We start from the raw sequence: 16,582 nt of genomic DNA on the forward strand, positions 1-16,582 counted from the left end.
TTGTTGAGAGTGACAAACGCTTTATTATAATAGCAATAATGTAAATTAAGTAAATAATGAAGAAAAAATACAAAAGTCATTGTTTTATTATTTTCTTTTTTATACCCCATATTTGCATTAGCGCAAATCTTTACGCCAGAAATAGCCCATACCGATCTCAAAGATATTTTGCATTCTTTTTGAATATGACATCAATGTGTGGGCCTCATTGTTCAGCCGTGAAAAACTAAGCAAACTGAATGAATGAAATGTTTGTTTCTCCTGCAAAATTTAAATGTGGTCATGCGACCCGTGACTTCACATAAAAAAGATTTACATTGTTTATAGATTATAGCCATTTAATTAAATAAACCCAACTTTGCATTTCTGCTTTGAATACTAGAATGCTTGAAAATGCTGTAATTGTTGTATTATTATGATCCAGATGAGAACAATAACAGGTGATGAATAAGATCTATATCACATCACTTCTAAATGGGGCAGAGCTTGACTAAAGAGATGTGGGTGGAAAAAAAGATCTCATCCACTGACACACATTCCCAACCCACAATGGCACTTAGGCATCCAGGCACACATAAAGTACATTTCACGGCGTACTGTACACTGTACACCGATTAGCTAAATAGACATTGGCTGTCATGAGAAAACAAAAAATCTTCTTTAGTCATCAAGTCAACAGAGACATAAGTATGATCTAATTCTGCTCATGTCCCTATTGCTTTAGTAGAGCAGAGTGTATGACATCACCAGCAAGCGTTGCAGTGCCATGCACCAGACTGTACAGCGCAGGGCACGAGTCTGAATAAAGCTCTTCCTCCGGAGAGAAACAATATAAACCTTTGTCAACATAGACACAGTCAGCTCGTTCTGTTCTTACAGAATATCTTGGACCGTTTTATCAGATCAGCTTGTTTTGCAGATGCTTAAGAGAGCATCTTAGTATACATTAAGAGCACTGTAAGGTAGTGGATCATATGAAGCTCAGTAGCTTGCTTTAAGATGCAATGTTATGTTTAAGGTGGTTGTTCCTCATGAAAATGTAATTTCTTGACTATATATCAAGTAAATTGAAATGATTTGTACAGTTATTTGGTTACAGCATGCGCATTGCATGTAGATGTTTATGTTCATAGCTAACATTCCCCTTTAATAAGGTGCACAAGGTTTTTATTTGTCTGTAGTGACATTGTCTTCACTCACAATTGTAGTTCACATAAAGCAGCTGACTCACTCAACTAAAGTCTGAAAGTAAGATGACATTACAATGTAACACACATTGTTTTACTGACAATGACCTCATTACCACTTTACACACACCCATAGTGATTTCTTACCCAAAATGATATTTCAAAAACCTTAGTGGTCAGTGCAGATAAAATACCCTGTGCAGATTTGATGTTAATTCCAGTTTATATGTGGATCGTTATTGCATGGCCACAACTATGGATGCCCATGCCATTGTAGTCTGTAAAAAAAAACAGAAAAGTCCAATAGTAAAATCTAGATTTAATGTAAAAAGAAAGAATTGCAGTCTGATAAAGAATATTGCACAATTGTAAAAAAAAGAAACTGCAATGCAATGGTCATATGAGTGCTGCTGGCTGTGACTAAACATCACTCATGATCAGCATCTGTTTATTTTATTTCACAAGAGAAATGAATAATACATTATTACTAAATAAATACACCAGTCCATTATTATTAACTTATACCACAGGGCTGTTGAATTCTTTATTCTGATTGGCTGAGAATTCAATATTTTTCTGTAAACTGCACACCTAACCTGTAAAATGTCTTTAAAAAAGACACCAGAGCAATGTTTTTAGTAACCGTGGTATAGACGGTTTCATCGGTCGCACGTGATACACGTCTGGATCCGAACCTTAATTCCGGTTTCGTTTTTTTTAATGGTCTGACTAGTTACTAAACTGATCTCTTGAACGAATGCCTCGACGAAAATAACAAATGTTTTGGTTTCCTAGGTAATCTATGTGTTGTTTTTTTGCTTGTTATATAAATAAACTACGTTTAAAGAACTTCGTTGTTATTTATTCTTAGCGGAGTTTACCGGAAGTTACGTGCGGACCGCGACAGCCGCTTGTTTATGTTGTTACTGCTGAAACGGTCTATAAGAGTAATAATTGACTCTGGTCCGTTGAATTATTTGAAAATAATCCACACTCCGCTTCGCGTCGTGCTGCATTACCACCTTGGGTGTGCATTATTTTCTTATAATTCAACGGTCTGCCATCAATTATTCCTTACATATATATCAGCATTTAAAATCTGCATTACATTGGCACTCCAAGACGAACATTGCCTATCCCTGGTATATAGTATAGTTTGTATGCATTTATTATGGTTTTGCATGCAAAATTATTTTAATTACTGATTATTTATTTTCATATACGTTCACGGACCATGCAAGCTTCATACAGGCAGATTTCTTTTCATCAGGTCATTTAAAATCCATTCAGGCCCAGCGCTGCTGCAGTTCCCACGCTTTCTCACCAATCCAGTCCCGTGTTTTCCAGATGGCTGTACGCTCTGTCATCAGCACTTTGGATAGGCGCTCCAGTTTGGGTTGGTTTCTGTCCAAATACAGCTGTGTGTCTTTTCTCATCTGCTGAAGAACTTCGGGTCTCCTTTCATCCAACGTGACGTCTAAACTCAGCATTGGGTTGAAGCGGAAATACACGTTTGGTGATAAAAGGTCATCTAGGAGAGTGTGTACACCTGAAAATACAATATGAGCAATGTCAACACTTTTAATTTATGCACAATTCATTATTTAAAGGGATAGAATAACCTAAAATTAAAACTTTTGTTCTTGTCTACTGTACTCATTGAAAGGTTTCAAACCTATATGAATTTCTTTCTTATACTGTGAAGGTCATCAGTAAACACTTTGGAAATACCAATTTTTTTTATTATTTTCCAAGCATTCAAAAGTGCTTATTATAAAATGTAATAGTGTACTTATAATCATTTCTATTTCCCAAGCATGTTGTCAATACCAAGCTTTTTGTTATTTTTTAGCTAAAAGTTCACAAGACCTTTTTAAGATGTAAAAAAAATAGTTTGTGTCCCCAGAGTACATATGTGAAGTTTTAGCTCAAAATACCATATAGATATTTATTTATTTATTATAATATGTTCAAATTGCCACTTTGTAGATGTAAGCAAAAATGTTTGATGAAAAAAAGCTGATGAAATGCAAACAATGATCGCCATAATGGTGGTTTGTTAAATTGAAACAGAATTGTGCTGTCAATTTCTCTCTCTCTCTCTCTCGGCCCTAAATGGCAGTGCCATGGTTGTATAGTGAAGTTTAATGGGCGGAATTATTATAATAAGATCCCTCTCTGACATCACAAGGGGAGCCAGATTTCAATGACCTATTTTTTCTACATTCAGGCAGAGAATGGTTTACCAAAACTAAGTTACTTAAACATGGAAAATGCAGATTTTCATGATATGTCCCCTTAAACAACCCATGGCCACAATATACTATCATTGTACAGAAAAAACTACATAGTTGTGTATGCAAACAATGATAACTTTGTTTGGCACCTGTCAGATCCAACACAGATATTCAGGACATCTTCCCTTACCTTCAGTATCAGTGGCGCTCCAAATCAGGTTGCTGATTTTGTCTCTCAGACTTGTGGATGTTGCAGGTCCTCTTCTATCGTCGTCATAGCGACCGGTTCCCAATGACAGCACACACTGAAAGGGCTGATTGGGCCAAAGCAATCGGCTTTCATGGACAGCCAAAGCACAGGGGTTATTGAGGATAAGACCACCATCCTGGAGAGGAAAGATAAAATGGTCTGAATTCAACTAATCTGAGCTTAAAAAAATAAATGAAATGTTTAAATGGTTGATGGGATTTAAATAAAGCCTTTTAAGTGGCATGAAGCAATATTGTGTTATTCACATTTATGCATTTGGCAGACGCTTTTATCCAAAGTGACTAAACAGTGCATTCAAGCTATACATTCCTATCAGTATTTCTGTTCCCTCAGACTCAAACCCATGGCCATGAAGCTTATTTTAACCTGGTGTATGTCCCCATAAAGAGGGAACTCTTGGAAATAGCCTGGAGCAGCAGATGAGGCTCGGACAGCCTGCCACAATCGATAGCCTGATCCTCCAGGATAGCGACTCAGTCTATGTGGAGCATGGTTATAGTTACGAAAGATAAATGCTTTTGGACTTCTTCCCCAATTCACTACTGCACTTACAGCAGAGACCTGTTTAAGATAAAACTGCAGTCAGTCAGACATTCGAGAAAATACACTTTTCAACTCAGATTTACAAGTCATGTCAACTTACTTTTATTTATCTTGACAAGAGATGAGTTGCTAACTTATAAAATGAAGTTGACTTTTTCAACTATATTTTATAAGTTATAACAACTCATCTGTGACTGCTCCAGAAAGTGACCCTGCATCATTGATGATAATATGTGACCCTGCCTGTGAAATCCAGGCTAAAGTCTCATAATCTAATTGTGATTTGAAGCATCAAAGTTTGATTTCACTCATTTACCTCACTCAATATTAAAGATATCAATTTTATATTTTTACAGAATGGTCTTTACATTACATGTATGTAGGATGATTTTATGTATTATGGTAAATTACCTTAGGGCTTAATTCATCTCTTGCCGTTTTAATCAAAATCTCCTCCCCAATTTCCTCCCTATGATGAACACACAGAGAAAGTTACAATACAGTACAGTAGATATGATCTCACTTTTCTTCTTCCACAGTGAGTAAATCCAACCTCAAGATCATTTCCCATGTTTCTGTGTTATAGTAGGAGTGTGTCCAGCCCATCTTCACAGTACCAATGAGAGGGTTCTGTCTAAAAACATCTGACCCGAAACGATGATACATCTCCTCACAGTCATCCAAAGGGATACGAACTAGACCCAGCATGAATGCCAATACAGCTCCTGTACAGCAAACAAACATGAAAGATGATGCAAAATATACAGAAAGATGTAAGCAATAATATATAGCTCCTCAGTCATTATCATAAAATAAACACAGTCATACATAACATTACAATAAGTATTTCATTTACGTTTATGCATTTGGTAGAGATTTTTATCCAAAGCAATTTGAAGTGCATTCAAGCTGTATATTTTATCCGTATGTGTGCTCTATATAATGTTACCTGTGCTCACTCCACAAATATAGTCAAAAAGTTGATAAACCCGTTTTCCAGTTTGAGACTCCAGCTGTTTTAACACTTGCAATGGTACAATGCCTCTGTAATGCATAAAACAGATGTAAGTATGAAAGACATAATCCCATCTCTATTGGTTTAAACCAGGTTTCCCAAAATGGGGTCTGTAATGGTGCGTTCACACCAGACACGGAAGAGGCGGCAAGCGCGAGTGATTTACATGTTAAGTCAATGCAAAGACGCGAATAGGCATCCTGCGGTGCGGTAACCGGGAATGGCGCGGTGCGGATGGCCCGTTCCGCGCGAATTGAGCGGTGACGCATATGACATCACATGTTGAAAAATCTGAAATTTGGCGGATTTGCACTCCGCATTAACCAATCAGGAACTTGATTTAGCAGTGATGTGAGTACAGGAAGACCGGAGGCAGAAAAACAAAACAACAGTTGAGGACAATCATCATCGCTACACGAGACATCTTTGTACTTTTACAGGATTTAAAAGGATCTTGTTTGGAAGAAAGTGTCAATAAAATTTTTTAATTTAAACATAACTAAATAAACACTAAATACACAAAATATATTTTATTTGAATAAAATAGTACTGATAAAAACTTAAAAACAGATAAAAAAATGTTTAAGTTAAACATGCGAATGTGCTAATAAATGATTAAAATATGTAATTAAAGTCTGTGTAAAGTTCGATATTAAATGTGTCCTAGTTTGTCACACCGCAGAAAATTTGTTATTAACCACCCAGCCATATTTGAAAGACGAAAACGTAAACGTAAATGAGCAAGACTACCCAAGAAAATAAGTCTAGTTTTTAGACCAAAAATATCAAATTTAAGTGATTTTGTGAATAAAACAATTGCTCCAATTGGCAGATTTTTTTTTTGCTTGTTTTATTCACAAAATCACTTAAATTTGATATTTTTGCTCTAAAAACTAGACTTATTTTATTGGGTCATTTTGTTCATTAAGAAAAAGCATCTTAATTTAAGATTTTTTTTACATTTTTACTGAAAACAAGACAAAAATACTAAGATTTTTTTTCTTAAAAATCTTTTTTTGCATTGTGCCATCAGTTGTGGTCTTGACCGATCTTGAAATAAAATTTCGAGTCCTCTTTGTCTGAGACAGAGGGAAGACCGAGTAAAAATGCGGTTGATTCCAAGACGAGACCAAGACCTTTAAAAAGTGGTCTTGAGACCGGTCTTGAGACCGAGACCGGTCTCGAGAACTACAACACTAGCAGCAGGGATGACGGATTTTTGTAGGCCGACCTGGAAGTTAGCGGGATTCTCGCCAAAAAGCCCATTCATTTTTCCCATAGACTTTTGACTTAGCTCAAAAAACAGATGAATACAAATTTTATGAATTTTGAAGTGTAAATAAAAAAGCAGAATTAAAAAAACCCTGATTTAAACTATGGTAACTGTTTGAAGATTCCTACTTGGTGCCTCCTCCGTCAATGGACAGAACTCTGATCCCGCAACCTTTGACTGGATCTACATATCCAATCAGAGCAAGAGTTTCCCTAATGGCTTCTTGAAGTTTTTCATTCATCCAAAAGATCCGCCTCCTCCTAAGAAGCTGCAGCACTGCTTTATCCTGGATTTCATGAAAGAAACACAAAAAAGACAGAATTTACAGCATATACTGTAGAGTTTTATATCTGATAAAGGGACGTGAGTCTGTACCTGCCACACTACAGCTTTGCATGCTGGGTGTTTAATGAGGTGAGAGTTCAGTTCCTCCACACAGGAAGTGATGGATGAGGGCACCATGGCTTCCTGCAGGCTGTTCAGAAGATCTTTAGTAATCTCCTCTGCTTTTCTCCTTCCCAAAGTCTAGAAAGAAGTTTTACTGTTACAATGAATTCATTTCGTCACTTCGAAGTGTAGATTCAGCAAAAAAGCAGTCTGTCATTTAACCAAACAACAAATGCACATAGACTAAAGAACCAGAGGTAAATTCAGACATTCCACCCTATGTTAATGTTCGCATATGCACGAAAAAAAATGTATTATCCAAAAGCCAATTACAGTGCATTCAAAGTATACTTTTTGTGTTTTCCGGAGATTAAACCTATGACCTTGCTCTACCAATTGAGACAAATTACACTTTATTGGATTTGATGTATGTTTTTTGCAGACACTTATTTCCAAAGTGATTACACATGCTGTATATTTTATCAATATGTGTGTTACTGAGATCAAGCCCATCACCTTTCCCATTGCTAACGCAATGCTCTACCAGTTGAGCCATAGGAGCATCTCTTAAAACTCATTACAGCGTATAAGTCACTATATAGGACAGAACAGACAAGATTGATAAAGGAAGGCTTACTGTTTTATACATCATGGTCTCTGGGATCCTGGCTTCAGCTGTGGTCTGGTCACTACGGCTGCTCATTCCCAGGTAATTGCCCATAAGACTTGGTATAGCTGATGGTTTCAAAAGGCACTCGAAAAAGGACACTTGTTTCTCCAGAGTCACTGAGCATTCAAGTGAACTTCCAAAGTACTCTGTGTGGATTTCCTCGTCCTCAGTGGCTGTAGATCCTTTGAAGTACCGGTTTATGTGTTTGGCCATATATGTGTAATTTTCTCCGAAGCGTGTTGTGAGGCTACTCATGTGAAACAAGCCTGGGGATTTGGGCTGAGGTGGTGATTTCAAGTCCTGTGTTCTCTCTAGAGAAAATACTGAAGATTTGTGCACCTGTGTCTGTGACTCCTCAGCAGTATCTGCCACTTTCGCCCCAAAATATCTGTTGATGTGTCGGGCAAAGTGAAGATATCCTTCCTCCCATGAACTAGATATATTGTTATTATGAACCTCTGCTGCTGATGTTCTTGTTGGTATGCTTTGGTTTTGCAAGGGTTGCTTATTATCCTGACAAAGAGCATTTTTATTACCCTTAATTCTTCTCTTTCGATTTCTGGACCTTTTGAACACATCCTCTGATGATGCCATCACATGGATTTGTTTTGCTGGACTTCTCGAGAACATAGAGTTAATATGGTTGGCCACATAGGTGTAACTCTCACCAAATCTGGTCGCTAGGGAGCTGATATGAAACAGCTGTGGCCCAGGATAGCTTGAATTCAAAGTAGATCCTCCAGACTGGTTTGAGGAGGCTTGCTTATGGACGGGTGACCCTATAAATCTGGTGTCTCTGAGCACTTGCCTTCGTATTCTTGTAAGGGGTTCATGAATTAACACGTCCTGTTTCGGCTTAAAGTATAGGTTAATATGACTGGAGAGACGACTAAAGGATTCTCCGAATCTCATCTTCCATAAGTTCATCCGAAGGGAAGTCCTGCTATTCTGTAAAACTCCAATCGGAGCCTCCGCTTTGTATTCCTCTCTACTGGAGGTTGAGTATAATCGAAACATCTGAAGGTTTTGTTCATTCTCATATTTCATATTTTTGGCAATTGGTCCAAAGATTCTGATGGGGCTAATGCTAAAATTCCTCTTTTTTGATCTATGAGGTTTTAAAAGGTTTCTCCTTGAGTATTGAGCTGATGAATAGATGCTCAGGTAAGATCTATGAAGCCTCATGGAAAACAAACTTCTTTCAAGGTGAGATAAATGTCTAATGTTTGTAAGTAGATACCTCATCTTTCACAACCACTTAAATCGTCTTGACCACAGAGTCGACAATGTAGGCTACCATCCCACTCCTCATGCACAATTTAAGCAGAAATAAAAAAGACCAAACAAGATGATCTGGATGATCTTTGGTAGCAGAATCAGAATCATGAACATGTCTAAATAAAAACGGTGTAAGAGAATAGTTATTAATACACATGTATAAATAAATTACTCTTAAGGCATTTAAATGCTCATGCAATGCAAATGTTTACAAATATATCTATCTTTTTTGTTATTAGGCTTTTCAACATCGCAAGAACCGCCAAGCGGATGACTTCAAAGGACCGCGAGAGGGATACGCAGTAGTGATTTCGAATTGCTCTCGCGGTACTGTGATGTAAACTGCCTGTCAGTTCTTACACACCTACAATCTAATCTAATAGGATCACATTCACATGACTTTTTGACACACATACTAAAGATTTGTGTTTTGATGCCCCCTTCTGGTCAATTATATAAAATCACAATTTTTTTTCACAATAAAATTTGTTCCGATGTCTGACATAAGACATATTTTACTTTTAATGCATTTAATTCATACAACTTAGTGATTTTTATTTGCAAACTGAATAATTTTTGTAAAACTTTATTAAGTAACTAAATAGGACTGCATGCTGGCAACTTTTGAAATTGGACCCCAATGGGTCAACAGTAGGCTGGAAAACAGCATGTTCAGCAACTTCTTGAATTCCCAGTGCATATTTATAGTTCCCTGTGGGTCATGTGTCATAGAAATGTCAGTCTTTTCTTTGCTTGTCTTTGTTGTGATCTATCAGGACTGGCACATTGTGAACAGACAGTTCCAAAACATGTCCCTATATCCATGTGCCCAGTCACATGGTAACAAGTCCTCTCTTTAGCCCCTAATGATAGGCATAGTGAATACTAATAGACCCAAGTGCCTTTTCTGTAATTTGTTCATTGTGTATATAATGCGTGAAAAAACTTTTAAAGCAATGTTTAAAACTTGTATTATGAAAAAGCATATTATTTCCACATAAACCTGTGGTCACCATTGTGGCAATGAACATTTAACCTTGAGGGTGACTTGAAGTTCTTCAAGTCTTAGAAAAAGAAAATGACATTTTGCCTTACCTGGATCTCTTATCTTCATGAACTTGACTTTGAGGGGGCAAATAAATGCTTTCCTATTGCTTGTCTTGCAGATTACTTCCTATGATGTTTACCTTTGTTGCTGTTGTGGTTAGTAATGTAACCCCACCTTTCCCCTAAGGTTTAATCCTATTGGTCGGTTTAGTTGGTCATTCCTCATTAAAGCAAAATCTGTCTAGTTGATGATGACTAGTCAGGTGGGGGTTCTAAATTTACAAAATGTACCTTCAGAGATATATAACGTGCCAGCACTTTGATTTTAGTTTTGTCACAAATTTAATACTGCAACATTGTTTGTAATGCACTGACACTGCTTTAAAACACAATTACAAAAGTAAATTATCACCCATGTGAAATATTCATTTTGTTATTAAAGAAAGCTTGAATTACTGGCACATGTTATTACTGGACTCAGCATCTGCACATCATGTGCATTAACATTTACAGAGGTAAAGTGGATTTTAACACAAGCGTGCCATCAAACTACTGCTATGTGCACATTTTTATTTTGTGTGTTCTGGGAGGAGTTTAGTTTAGGAGGTTTAACAAATGTAAACTATTTAGTTCATTTTATTTGTGCCACATATTAACCTAAAAAGCATATTATTAATTACACATTATTAATGAATTATTTTTGTCATTGCTTAGGACAACAACACATCATTGTCATATAACAATACCACAAAAAGCAACTAAAAATGTTATTTTTATTTAAGGGTAAACAAACTTACATAAAAAACATTAAACATGCAATATTATCAATTTACATTTGTTGAAAGGCAGACAGAGTTGCAAATAATGAGACTCACTGGTAAAGCTCTATGACACCGGTACTACAGAGAGGAAGTGGCACCATTTCGCACATGCGCAGTACTAATCGTGTTTCCGGTACGGGTCAATACATCGCGCGTTAACTCACCTAGAAACGCAGGAAGAGGATGAATACCGAAATGTTTTTGTCATGGGTCTATAACCACCCAGAACTTTATGACAAAAATCACAGAGAGTACAAAAATAATGACAAAAGAGAAGCTTTGTGGAAAGGACTGGCAGAGCAAATGGGAATCACTGGTGAGTTTTGTGTCATATTTTCAGATAAAGTTATATTATATTTATTGAGTTTACTCTCAGTTTTCTGGTGCATTAACAGTATATTTTATATATAAAAAAAATAAGCTGACGATGTTAAAGCTAAGTGGAAAAACCTACGAGATACCTACACGAGGAGAAAAAGAGAAGATTCAGAGTGTCGTAATGAGCAGGCTGCAAAAAAGAGGAAGCCATGGAAATATATGAAAACATTGGAGTTTCTTGCAGATTTCATAGAAACAAAAAGGTACAAACTGTGCTATATTTGGACTATATACGTAAATTGTAATAGCCGCACGAACACACACACACGCGCGCGTAAATGTAAGTATGTATTAAATTATGTTAATGTTTATGAACTGTAGATGTAAATAGAACAATTAAACCTTTAAACTGCATGTACTGAGGTATAATAAAGATGTATGTGATTAAATGTTACGTATGAGTGTGCATGTAAATAACATATTGTCAAAGTTTTAAATTGTGTCTGTATTTTACAGTGTTCACAACAACATTGAAGAACATAATGATAGTGGAAATGAAGAAGCCACCTCCAGTTCTGGGGCATCAACGAGAAGTTTGGAGAACCTGACTCACGTGTCAGCACAAAAAAAGAGAAAGCAACCAGAGACTTTGGACTTATTGGAGAGATACCTTGAAAATAAGCAACAAAGAGACAGAGAAAGACAGGAACAAAGAGACCTTCGTATGGAGGACGACGTAGGTCTCTTTATGCAAAGCTTGGTTCCAGTCATTCGAAGACTGTCCCATGATACTCGTTCTACACTTAAATTTCAAATTCACACACTTGTACATGAAGCTGAGTGTAGAGAACGGGACATGCGGGCTTCTTCTCAGCAATTATCAATGTCCTACCACAGTTCCCCTCCACAGACACCACCACAGTATACTGTAAAAAATGAAGACTGCTCTATTTAAAAACAATTTACTTCAATTGATTACACCTAAAAAATAAGTTTTATAAACTTACATGTTCTCACTTGGAAGTGAACAATTTAAGGTGAAAAAATTACAATAATTACAAATATTTAAAAAATGTTAACTTCATTTTTTACCTTCACATTTTTCGGCATTACCAATTGGAAGTTGATCCAAGTTTTACTTTTTACAGTGTATGATTGTTCTGCCAGCTAATGGCATTCACTGTATAGATGTACAGTTAATTGTGTACATAGTTTTGTATTGTATGTATGTGAAAGCAATTGTGTTTTCAAATATTTAAGTTGTGTGATGTGGACTTGTCATGTGTTTTCTTAAATGTTATAATCTTAAGTTTTAGAAAGTTATATTTACAGGTTGTGTGCATTTTTATTTACAGTTTATCTGCATGCCCTAATGTTTGACGTTCACAAATAAATGGTATTTGTCCTGTGATTTTGCATTACATTTTCTATTACTTAATTCAATATATAGCTGTAAGGTGCAGTTGATAATACATAAACAACAACCTTTTTAGTGTATGATTATAGTACACATGATTAAATAACCTCACCATAGATACAGTTATAACTGGTAGGGATGAGCAGGACACAAACTAATGCGGGTTTAATTGTAACATGGTTACTCTACATAATACTACAGGGCTGTGCTTTTGGATCAATGTTGGATCCTGACGTCGGATCAATTTGTCCCAAGGCATGTCCATATCCATGTTCCCAGTCACATGGCAACACATCCTCTCTTAAAATGACAAGCATAGTGAAATACTAATAGACCCACGTGCCTTGTCTGTAATTTGTTATTATATCCTTTAACATAAACATGTGGTCAATGAACAATAAACCTTAAGTGACTAGAAGTTCTTAGAAAAAAAGAAAAGGTCATTTTGTCTTACCTGGATTTTTTCTCTACATGAACTTGACTTTGAGGTAATAAATAAATGTTCACTTTCCTATTGCTTGTCTTACAGACTACTTTCTTGTGATGTTTAGATTTTGTTAATAATGTGGTTAGTAATAATACCCCACATTTCCCTTACAGTACGTTTAATCCTATTGGTCAGTTCCTTTACTATTGTCCCAATTTAAATACTGTCACATTGTTTGTAATACAGTTAATCTGAGAGTCTGGGGCGTTTTCACTAACACAAGTATAAAGTATAGAAAATCTGAAACAAATGTAAACCATCGCCCATGTGAAATATTATGTTATTAATGTTTGCTTCCATCTTGCAGCTTCTTAATTTTTTTTTAAACACAATAACATTGATTACAGTTAAGATTCCATGTTTATTTAAGTTATTCTGATCCTTAAACATCAATATCCCAAGGACAATAACAATAATTTAAAAAATGGTTCATCATATATATTTTAGTGCTATATTTTAAAGAGATTATGGCTCTCATTTTTTAATACATCGTCCTGTGGTGCAGTCTTCTCTGCCAGTCCACTTTAGTCTGTTTCTTGCAAACAGTCCATAGGCTCGGTCCATCAGAGGTCTGATCAGTGGAAAAGAGATCAGCATACCGAGCCAACCCAGACCCACTGCACTGTACATCACTGCAAAAGCTGGCACACCACGGTGGACCTGTCATTAGACGATTATTAAACAGCATATTCAATTATTATATATCAATATTACTGTATAACTAAATATTATTATATATTAAATATTGTGCCATTTCTTAATAAACGTCAACGCTGGGCGTGGCTTCCTCCCAACTCCTCGTGAAGGTGCCGCCCATTTTAGAGTTCACGACACGCACCCGTTTTTTGGATCTACGCTCTGCAGCTACCGTATATCTAGTTATCATCAGTAATCCAGTGCACAATACTTTTAAAGTTACACATAGTGAAACTTCACTCGCCTTGTTATTCTCATCAATCACCGTCATTTCCGCCATTGCAGTCTCATAACTGACTCCCTCAAATTTGCTTGCATTGTATTCAGGCAGTGAGATATCCACAAAGTTTACTTTATCTGCCCCGTATCTCTGAAGAAAACGGATTTCCTTAACGCATATGGGGCATTCTCCATCATACAGTACCTATCACACAAATGAAACATTATAACATACTCATTTCGTTATAGGTGAACACCATTATCATCAGATCATTGATCTCTCACCCGTATTGCTTTAGAGGAGCCTCGATCTCTCGGAGTGCACAACAACCTATGTGAAGTAAACTGATTCGACCTAAAACCGAAATTACGCAAAGATCCAACAAAAGCTGCCCGGACGACCATCTCTTATAAACTGAACTGAGCGAGTTAAAGCAGATAAAAAAATCTCCCGCTTTGATCTGGGTGGACCTGACGACTGCTCACTTATGTCAGGCTTGCACAACACGTTTAGGTAACACGCGAACTATTATGCCTTTTATTAACGAGTTTAAGCATTTGTACAAGAGTCCACCTAGCTTTCATTGTTGATTTAAGTTAGGTTAATTATTGTAGTGATTTAATTATCATTGTTATAATCAGTGTTCACACGTGCGATTATGTTTTACAGTTCACATTTGATTTTTCAAAATAAAAGCCCATGAACGTTACATTTCTATCACCTGTTTATTAACTCTTTAATAGTAAAAAATACGTTCTCAAAGCTGATGTGATTCAACAACATCCTTAAGGAACCTGTAACCCCTTTCCGCACTTATAAATATTGTAAAATGAATGTACCTCTAAATTACTAAGTTCAAGTGTTATGACATAACCTTCATTTTAAAGGTCACATATTATTAAGCTTTCTAGAGTTTATTTTAGGTTATGATGTCCTTAAGAATATATATTTGCAGTTTAAGTGATTAAAAATCATCTTTATATATTTTTTTACAGCTCCTTTTTCAGGAGCTCTGCTAAAAAGTGTCATTTTGGCCTGTAATAAATAATATTCATGAGCCTATCTTCTGATAGGTCTGCTGTTTTATGAGTGAAATACACAGTTGAAATAAATTTACCCATGGAATTACACTAAATGTTAGGTTAGTAAACCAACAGACACAGACAAAGATATTTTAACCGTACCATGCTTAACTCAATAAACAACAGACACCAACAGGGCTGGTGTCTGTAACTTAAGAATACAAACAAAGTCTAATTTCCAACACATATTCTATCAAAACCGGTGGCTACCACTGATCTATATAAATGACTGGATTGCGCATAGAACGCTTGACGTAACTGCGTGAGGTGAAGCCAGCGCAGAGTTCGAGCCGCCATCTTTGTATACCCAACCAGCAGAGAACGTCATTGACTTCCATTCAAAATCATGATCAAAAATTTACCCCCTTTACAGCGTATCAGTTACACAAGGTTACTTTTTAGGATATGTGCACATATATATTTGTTAATTCTGGTGTTATTTGCAATGTTTATGTTTTAATCGGGCAGGATAATGGATTTATAAAAAAACGTTAAAGCGTAACTAAACCCCTGGTCAGAGCCTGACTCCGCCCACTGGTAATATTTGAAAAATGCAAGAAAAGTGGGAAGATCCCAACGGAGATAGAGGGGACGAACTAAGCTCGTATCAAGTGTGTGGTGAGATCGTAACAAGGGCGTGGTGAGCTTAAACCTGCTTACGTCACGAGTCATTTTTTGGACCCAATACCCAATAGGAAAATTCAACTGCAGTAGCCACCGTTCAACCTGAAGAGGGCAGCACTCAGACGTTTTTACACCATATATTGCAGTATTGAAACACTTTATATCCAAATGGCAAAAAAGTTACTAAAATCAATGAACAGCACTAATAAAGCATCATTCTTACAGATCATTAACTAAAAAAAGTTGGTTTAGGGTTTAGTTACTCTTTAAGGTGAGTGTGTCTGTTGCATTTGTTAATGACACGGGTATAAATAAAGTTTTTTTTTTTGACATTTAGCTACACTGTGACGGTCAGTGTTATTTCTCTAAATAAGTTTAGGTAACTTGTAAATTTAGATAACATAATTACAAAACTAGCAAATTATTGCATGCACATACGGTACAAAGCATGATTATTTATTTAGATTTCAGAATGAGCACGTTTATTGTCATTAATACTAAATATGCTGCGGTCTGTCTGCTGATCTGATACTGTAATAAAGATGAATGTATAATAACTGATTAAAACGCAAAATGTACAACTTTTAGTAAATACCTATTTACATGCTTAGGACGTTTGTGTTGTAATAATGTACAGGGTAACTTCACATATAAAAACGAAGACGAGTAAAGTGATGTTTTATCATTAAAATCTGATAACGTCCATTGATTTAATAGAACGTTTGGGTATACCAACATGGCGGCGCGGTGGCTTCACAAGTGTGACGTCATGCGCAATCCAGTCATTTATATAGATCAGTGGTGGCTACTAAAGACTTTAAGGTTACAAAACAACCCGTAAGCATCTTAGCAAAATTCTAGCATTGTATAACGGTTTACAATATAATTTCAGTTTTCTCTGGCTCCATAATGTATCTTTAAAAGTTAAGACTGCTGATAAATCGCATGCGATTGTCTCGCGCACCTCTTCAGTAAAGCCGGTTCATTGATTAGTAGTAAATCACCATCA

At 36.2% G+C, this 16,582-nt stretch overlaps 2 protein-coding genes and 1 long non-coding RNA gene across 3 annotated transcripts; 1 reads left to right on the forward strand and 2 right to left on the reverse strand.

The window, feature by feature from the left end:
* Window positions 1-111: 111 nt before the first annotated feature.
* Window positions 112-10,072, reverse strand: LOC135775683 (calcium-independent phospholipase A2-gamma-like). The gene is made up of 10 exons (XM_065286086.1): window positions 9,957-10,072; window positions 7,551-8,977; window positions 6,902-7,051; window positions 6,655-6,812; window positions 5,188-5,282; window positions 4,792-4,963; window positions 4,650-4,707; window positions 4,062-4,256; window positions 3,615-3,810; window positions 112-2,736 (listed from the first exon to the last, which is right to left on the reverse strand). Exons 2-10 carry the CDS (start codon window positions 8,826-8,828, stop codon window positions 2,474-2,476), a joined length of 2,565 nt encoding a protein of 854 aa, XP_065142158.1. The 5' UTR covers window positions 8,829-8,977; window positions 9,957-10,072; the 3' UTR covers window positions 112-2,473.
* A 774-nt stretch (window positions 10,073-10,846) lies between these two features.
* LOC135775685 (uncharacterized) lies at window positions 10,847-13,144 on the forward strand. The gene is made up of 3 exons (XR_010543917.2): window positions 10,847-11,045; window positions 11,151-11,310; window positions 11,564-13,144. It is a non-coding gene; the product is annotated as an uncharacterized lncRNA (long non-coding RNA).
* Window positions 13,145-13,298: 154 nt separating this feature from the next.
* Window positions 13,299-14,488, reverse strand: LOC135775684 (uncharacterized). The gene is made up of 3 exons (XM_065286087.2): window positions 14,152-14,488; window positions 13,892-14,071; window positions 13,299-13,611 (listed from the first exon to the last, which is right to left on the reverse strand). Exons 1-3 carry the CDS (start codon window positions 14,269-14,271, stop codon window positions 13,426-13,428), a joined length of 486 nt encoding a protein of 161 aa, XP_065142159.1. The 5' UTR covers window positions 14,272-14,488; the 3' UTR covers window positions 13,299-13,425.
* Window positions 14,489-16,582: the final 2,094 nt, after the last annotated feature.

The sequence above is a fragment of the Paramisgurnus dabryanus genome, chromosome 21, assembly GCF_030506205.2.
Source record: "Paramisgurnus dabryanus chromosome 21, PD_genome_1.1, whole genome shotgun sequence".
NCBI classification, from domain to species: domain Eukaryota; kingdom Metazoa; phylum Chordata; class Actinopteri; order Cypriniformes; family Cobitidae; genus Paramisgurnus; species Paramisgurnus dabryanus.

Coding starts and splice junctions, on each gene's coding strand:
- LOC135775683 (XM_065286086.1), bottom strand. CDS start 8,828: ATGAGGTATCTACTTACAAACATTAGACATTTATCTCACCTTGAAAGA. Junction 3,811..4,061: donor TTTATGGGGACATACACCAG/GTTAAAATAAGC, acceptor TTTCCTCTCCAG/GATGGTGGTCTTATCCTCAA. Junction 2,737..3,614: donor GAGCGCCACTGATACTGAAG/GTAAGGGAAGAT, acceptor TTGTATTTTCAG/GTGTACACACTCTCCTAGAT.
- LOC135775684 (XM_065286087.2), bottom strand. CDS start 14,271: ATGGTCGTCCGGGCAGCTTTTGTTGGATCTTTGCGTAATTTCGGTTTT. Junction 14,072..14,151: donor GCTCCTCTAAAGCAATACGG/GTGAGAGATCAA, acceptor TTTGTGTGATAG/GTACTGTATGATGGAGAATG. Junction 13,612..13,891: donor TGATTGATGAGAATAACAAG/GCGAGTGAAGTT, acceptor GTCTAATGACAG/GTCCACCGTGGTGTGCCAGC.